Source organism: Acanthisitta chloris, unplaced genomic scaffold, assembly GCF_000695815.1.
Source record: "Acanthisitta chloris isolate BGI_N310 unplaced genomic scaffold, ASM69581v1 scaffold18610, whole genome shotgun sequence".
Lineage (NCBI taxonomy): Eukaryota > Metazoa > Chordata > Aves > Passeriformes > Acanthisittidae > Acanthisitta > Acanthisitta chloris.
The window spans coordinates 1-7,260 of NW_008652544.1; the positions used below are offsets into that span (position 1 = coordinate 1).

Consider the following 7,260-nt stretch of genomic DNA (forward strand, 5'->3'; position numbering starts at 1 on the left):
CTTTCCTCTTTATCCAGTGTGCTCGTGTGGCTTCTTTAAAACTGGTGTTTCCTGCTGTGTTTGCAGTGATTTTAAATCCAGAATAATACTATTAGTAATAAGTAAAATGTATTAGTGCATTAGAAATTTACTCAGAATGATAATTAGAATGTGATTAGCATTGTCTGATCTAACTTGTTTAATGCTTGTTTAGGTACAAGTGCACAAAGTAATGTATTTTTCAGGGAGTCATACCAGAAACTGTGAAATAAAGTTTTCACAGTGTTCTAGGCATGAGTTCCCCTGCAGAATTGTGACTCTGCATCTTACAAGGTCTTAACTCATAGGAGGAAATTCCTTTCTCACAAGAGCTTTAATGTTTTTCCCTCTTTTCCCTTCCCCTTCTCCTCCAAGGTTCCAGCAAGCCATGGGAGGAGTTCCTGCCTGGGCTGATTTAGAAAACAGGAAGAAATCCAAAGGGTCTTCAAGTGATAGTAAGTAAATCCACTGCTATTCTAATAAGTATTTCTGTGATTCCTGTTCAGCTTCTTAGAAAGGAATTGTTTTTGCTGTTTTCTCAGTTTCAACAGTGTGATCATATGCTGGATAAGTCACTTTATTCCTTCCTTCAGTGGGCTTTGATTTCATTTGCTTCTGTAAGGAGTTTGTTTATGTGGGAGTGTTTGTGGAATTAGCTTTTTTAATGTGCTCTGTTTCAATTTGTTTAATGAGGTGACAGTGATGAAGATGATGATCTGCTACGCAGAACTGGCAACTTTGTCACGAGCTCAGAGTCTCTGCCAAGAGGAATTCTGAAGGTAAAGACTAACCTTATCCTTCCACTTCAGTCTGACCCATGTGCCACTTTGTTGTTGCTATTTGGACAGGAAAATCAGTGATTATGGGAATTTCTTGTTTCTGTAAGTGGAAGGTCTAGAGGGTAAACAGTTGGACAAGTTGAATAGTTCACCTGAAAACGTGAAGTAATAAATTGAGGTGTGTTGTTTGACGTAAGAATTTTTATGTGCTCTGAAGTAGCATCTTGTGGGAGGATTTTAATTTCTGCCCAGGGAGGATGGTATTCTCCCACAGCTCTGAAGCTGCTGAGATGATCTCTGAGAAGTGACAGCCTTGAGGGAGTGTTTCTTACACTGTCTCCTCTACAGCTCTTGCAGATGAGTCAGATACAGCTGGTTTTACACAGACTTAATTTCAAAGTCAGTAGGAAGGCTGAGAGGAGTTCAGCCTGGGTTTGCATTTCTGCATTGGAGCAACTTCCCAAACTGGCTGTGTGTGCTTGGCCTCTGTCCTGCTGTCCAAAAGTTAGTGCAGAATAAAGAGTAATTAAATTAGCTGTTCATAAGCAATTGTTTGGGGTTTTTTTCAGTGTTTGGTGTGTGTTGTAGATGAGGACCTGCCTCCCTGCTAACCAGGAACGTTTTGCTGATGGAAGACTGGTGACAGTGCAGTTTCACCCTTCTGCCCAGGTGGTCATGACTGCTGGACACGATCGCTCTGTGTCACTCTTTCAGGTGAACTGTTTCAGTCTGATATGTGCAAATGGTCACTAATACAGAACCTTTTTTTATGAGTATACCTGAGACATCCTGGAACAACAGACTTTGTTTCCTCTCCTCCTGTGCACACAGAAATGTCATGTCTGTGGTTACACTGGAACTTGCTTGGTTAAAGGCACCTTGGAAGAAATTTCCATCTGTGCCTCCATACCAAGCACAACCAGAGTACAGGCAAATTTAGTGGTGTCAGGGTTTTTAGTTGATTTGTTTTTAAAAATGTTTGGGTTTAAAATTTGCAGTGACAAGGACTAATGAGATATTTTTGTTCAGAAGTTATTTAGAAAGCTGCAGTATGGGGAGCAGTCCACTCTACTTCAAAGCTGTAGTGCTGCTGTGAAATCATTTTGGGAATGGAGAGGTTGTACTTCAGCAATATGTTCATCACACTGCCCTGCTCCTCTGAAAACTAAAGATCATACCTCTCTACTTAAGAACTTTCAGCATGGCTCAGTGTCAGTGAAATGGTGAGATAAGTGAATTTGACAATCCTACAGGGCTGCAGGAGGGAATAAGTCAAATATTTCCATTTAAAAAAGCACAATAGGAGTGATGATTTGAACAAAGTGTGGGCAAGATAGGGAAGAGCAAGAGGTGTTCCTCTGAAAACTAAAGATCATACCTCTCTACTTAAGAACTTTCAGCATGGCTCAGTGTCAGTGAAATGGTGAGATAAGTGAATTTGACAATCCTACAGGGCTGCAGGAGGGAATAAGTCAAATATTTCCATTTAAAAAAGCACAATAGGAGTGATGATTTGAACAAAGTGTGGGCAAGATAGGGAAGAGCAAGAGGTGTGAAGGGTGTCCAGGGAGTGCCTGATACATCTCTCTGTCTCTATATGTGTGTGTGTATATATATATCTCCTCTATATGTGTGTATATATATATATCTGTGTGTATATGTACATATATATAGAGAGAGATGGTGAGGAGCCAAGAGCCAGGTTATTTGTAGAAGAGGAAGAATTTAATGCTTCCAAGTGCTGTACTCCTTGCTGTGTAAATCTCTTGTACTGGGCAATTGATGGAATTTTTCTATGTTGACGTATTTGGTTTGTTCCTTACTATGCTAACCTGGTTTGTTATTTTCTCTTTTGAAGGTGGATGGGATAAGGAATCCCAAAATACAGAGCATCTATTTAGAGAGTTTTCCAATTTATAAGGCTCGTTTCAGTGTTAATGGAGAGCAAGTTATAGCCACTGGGACTCACCACAGCATGTTCTTTGTGTATGACATGATGGCTGGAAGTATCATTCCCATACCAAGAGTAAGAGGTGTGTGTTACACTGCTTTAAGTGTCTGGGGGTAGTTGGAGCTGTCCCAGGTAGAGATGGCATGTGAATTTGTTTATAAAAGGAAGTGTAATGAATTTTTGGACGTTGTATTTTTAACTTCTCTTCAGGGAACAAGTACCTTGAGCTTGAACTTGTCTGGGATATTAACCACTGTCACACATGAGAAGGTTGAGTTTAGATTTGCTGTGACAGCTGTGACATCAGTGTAAGGCTGAGGTGGAGTCAGGTCTTACTCACATTCATCACACCTCTAAGTGTTGAGGAAAAGGTATAAATTATGCCAGTTTCAAGTTCTGAATCTCTTTTTAAAGGTGTGCAGGAAAAATTTCTCAGAAACTTCGAACTTTCTCCAGATGGATCATTTATGCTGCTAATTGGGACCTCAGGTTACCTCCACTTGCTGTCAATGAAGGTAGTTTCTCTGCATGGTTCATGTACCTTCACTTCCTTGGTACCTTTTCCCTTTTGAATCTGCTTATATTTCATCTGCCAATCAATGTAGCTTTCAGCTGAAACAAAGCTATGACACATAACTGTGACAGCCTTCAGAAATGTGCTGCTGAATCAACCATCTGCAGCTTCAGAGAATTATTTTGGGGTGTCTGAGAATTTCTTCTGCTGTGCTGCTCTCTGGGGCTGGTGGGGCTAAGGACAGAGTTTAATGGGGTTTAAGCTGCTGCTGGAAAAAGTCCTGTGTTAAGGTTGCATTTCAGCTGGTGGCATGAACACTGTGCTGGCAAAAGGAATGGCCTCAGCATGGAAACAGACATCTGGGGGTGGGAGGAATATAGGGCTGCTTTTTTGGGAATCACACCAGAACATGCTGCTGTTCCCTGCTCATGAATCATGCCAAATACTGTGATTCATAATGCATGGAGAATCTCTGCAGTTAAAATGCCATATGATGGCAACTGGGTTTGTTTTACACTTTTACAAGGAAAAATACTTTTAAATCACAAGTTCAGTTCTGCTGTGCAGTGCAGACCCCTGAGCAAGGGAGTGTGTGTGGAACCAGCTGTAGTTCCTGGTCTGCAGGCACTGAAAATGTTGATGCTGTTCTTGGAATGTCAGGGTAGTTAAGATTTTTGTGGGATAGGAAGCACCTTTCCTACAGATTTTTGGTAGAGTCACTGTCACCATTGTTCTTCATCTGACAGACAAAGGAGCTGATCAGCAGTATGAAGGTAAATGGAAGATGCAGTGCATGTGCTTTCACTCCAGACAGCAGTAAAATATACAGTTATTCAAGTGAGTATTCCAACAGCACTAGTCCCAATTCCTCTGAAATTGCTCAAGTTTTTACAAGTAATTGATTGTTTTACAGAGCGAATTAAAAAACTTTATGCCAGTATCTAACCAAAGGAAGAATAATGAAAGAAAGGAGTTAACTCTTCTAGTTTGCCTTGTGTTGTTTTGGTTTTTTAAAAATACCCTATATTTGATAGCTGTAAATGAGCAAATATTTATCAGATTTATTTTAACAAATTAGACAAACAAAGTGTTGTGTATTTATGGTTTCTATAATTACTTCATTCTGCAACCAGAGGAAGGTGAAGTTTTCATTTGGGATGTGAGAAGCAGAAAGTGCCTACACAAATTTGAAGATGAAGGTTCTTTGGAAGGAAAGTGCATTGCTGTGTCAAAAAATAACCAGTATGTGGCATGTGGGTAAGTGCCTGGGGTTTGGCAGCTTCTCCCCATCTTACTTTGGAGCTCTGTCATCACTCCTGTTGTTTTGGTGTTGCTGTCTGTGGGTTCAGGAATGAATTTTGAAATCACAGTGTGTGAAATCACAAATTCAGGGTCTTCTCCCTTTTCTAGTTGTCTTTCCTGTGCTCTGAATTTGGCACCTGCAGGTTAGTCTTTGAAAAGGTGCCTCAAGTCAGAGTCACAAGCTGGAAGTGTTTCCTCTATGTGTATTTAATGAGGTGCAAGTTCAGCCTCTGGATTGATTCCCTTAAATAAGAGTAGCATGTAAACCTTTAAGCACAGTACATATTTTCTTAGCCCATTGTAGAAAAGGATTTTGAAGTGATCTTACTCTACAGTTAAAAAACAACACAATAAAGAGCTTGAAATTATTTCAGAATCTCTTGATACCAAGTTCCCATTGCTTTGAGTTCCTTCTGGTAAGAGATGAGCTCATTAAGGCTCTCCACAGTTAAGTCTCTTTATAAGTAACAAAAACCCAAAGCCTTCCACTAAATACTGTTTAATCTCCAAAGGAAAATCAAGCCCCAACCAAAATATTATTCCAAACTCCAGTAAACAATTGGGAATTACATTTTCAGGGGACTGGTGGCTATAGATAACTAGGCAATATGTACTGAAATGTTAATTTTTGGTGTAATCTTTGTTAATTTCTGTAGTTCATCTACTGGAGTTGTAAATTTGTACACTACTGATGTCTGTCTCAAAGAAAACAGACCTAAACCAGCTAAAGCCATAATGAACCTTGTGACTTCTGCTACCTGTGTGACCTTCAACCCCAGCACAGAAATCCTGGCCGTGGCTTCCCGTGACACGGATGAGGCTGTCAAATTGGTAGGTTCAGCCTCTCTGTTGCAAACTTTTCTGTGTCTTGATCAAAAATCCTGCTGTGACATGATAAAACTGATCCTAAGCAGTTATGAATACTGCCCAGTGTGCTGGACTGACCACATCAGGACATGTACAAGGATGTGAGTTTATTTTCTTCAGTGAGGTTGCTCTGAAAATAACATTTCATGGTCTAGTTTACCTTTTTAAAATGTCTGGAAGTGTTCCAGGCCAGGTTGGATGGAGCTCTGAGCAGCCTGGTCTAGTGAAAGGTGTCTCTGCCCATGGGGGGGTTGGAATGAGATGAGCCTTAATGTCCCTTCCAACCCAAACTATTCTGGGATTCTATGGTTCTCTTTCAGTGCTGGAAATAAAACTCAGCCACAATGTGGGTTTTGAGCAGCTGGTAATTGTAACCATCATACTATGGGGTTTTTCCCAGCTCATTCACGATTTTGCCAGCCTTGTCAGAGTTCTGGCCAACATCTGAGGGCTTAGGGGCCTATTTTTACTGCTTAGATGTAATTGCTCAGAAAGAAAAGCATTGCACTAACTGGCTGCATAGTGCGTTCCCTGCTCCTGTTCTCCAGTTGAGCTCTATATATAGAGCCATGCAGGGTAGGAATATAACTGAACATTTGAGCTTAACATCAACCTTCAGTTTTAAATTTGTACTTTACTCTTATTTTTAGAGGCTTTTTCCTAATCGTTGTCACTACTGACCTGTTTCCCAATAGGTGCACATTCCTTCCTATACTGTGTTCTCAAACTTCCCAGTGTTCAGAAGAAAACAGATTTATCTTGCTCAATCTATGGACTTTTCTCCCAGAAGTGGGTATTTCTCTGTGGCAAATAACAAAGGCAAAGCTTTGTTATTCAGGTAGGTGCTAAGTTAGGTTCATTAATCCTAGATCACATGTTTATGTGCTGTGAGATGGGGCAGGTGACTGCTAAGGGATCAGGTTTGAGTTTGTGATCTGAAATCCACCTGCTGAGTTCCTGGACTGTGGAGATGGCTTTCCCTGCCTTGTTTATTGTCTGATTATAAAATGCACATTGTTGCAGACAACCCTGTTAAAACTGTCCTTGGCTTCTTTTCCTCCTTTTTTCCCCCCCTGCTGATGTGTCAGGGATAAGGTGTAGTGCTAACTGGGCAGGAATATTTCTTTTTTTAAACTCAGCACCTTTCTGTGATACTTGAAAAACTTGATTTTTAAGATGAGATTTTAATTTACAAAGTCTGACAGGGAAAATTGACACCTAAATAATTCTAAAAAATGTGAATAAATCCTGTGCTTTGTCCTTTATTTGAACTTAAAGTGCCATTATAATATGTCATTTAACTCTAGATAGTTGCTATATTTGATTACACCTCTGTTCCTAAGCTAAGAATATTCTGACACTACTGGAGAGTTGTTGCTGCTTTGTCTTGTTCACTCAACAGGTTGCTAAGAAGTTTTACATCTATCTCAACTTTTTTTTTCTTCAGGCTGAAACATTATTCATCTTTTTAAAAGAAGATAGAGGAGAAAATGGACAAGTAACTGAGGTGAGAATAGCACGGGAACTGTTGACAACGTGGTGGCAGATCCTTGGCTTGGTCCTGTTCTGGAGTTGTGTCAGTGAGCCCACACAAGTCTGCATCACTCCAGATTCCATGACAATGAGTTACTGAAGTTTGAAGCACAGTTTGTGTGCAGATATGATTTCATTGTACACTTAAACTTGGAAAACTGAAAGACCTGTAGCCTTGATAGTGATACAGTAGTTCTGTTTGACCAAAGATGTGTTGTCAATGAGAAGCTGAATTGCTCAGCCTGGAAGCAACTTTGAGTGCTGCAGGTTAAGCTTGCATAGAAGTTTGTGATGGT

General features: G+C 40.2%; 1 protein-coding gene across 1 annotated transcript; it reads left to right on the forward strand.

Moving 5' to 3' along the window:
- Positions 1-393: 393 nt before the first annotated feature.
- UTP18 (UTP18 small subunit (SSU) processome component homolog (yeast)) lies at positions 394-6,932 on the forward strand (the record flags this gene model as incomplete). Its single annotated transcript, XM_009077766.1, has 10 exons — positions 394-473; positions 712-797; positions 1,386-1,511; positions 2,656-2,830; positions 3,163-3,263; positions 4,009-4,099; positions 4,396-4,519; positions 5,221-5,395; positions 6,127-6,269; positions 6,879-6,932. Coding segments are annotated over 10 exons (1,126 nt in total), but the record flags the coding sequence as incomplete, so codon positions are not given.
- Positions 6,933-7,260: the final 328 nt, after the last annotated feature.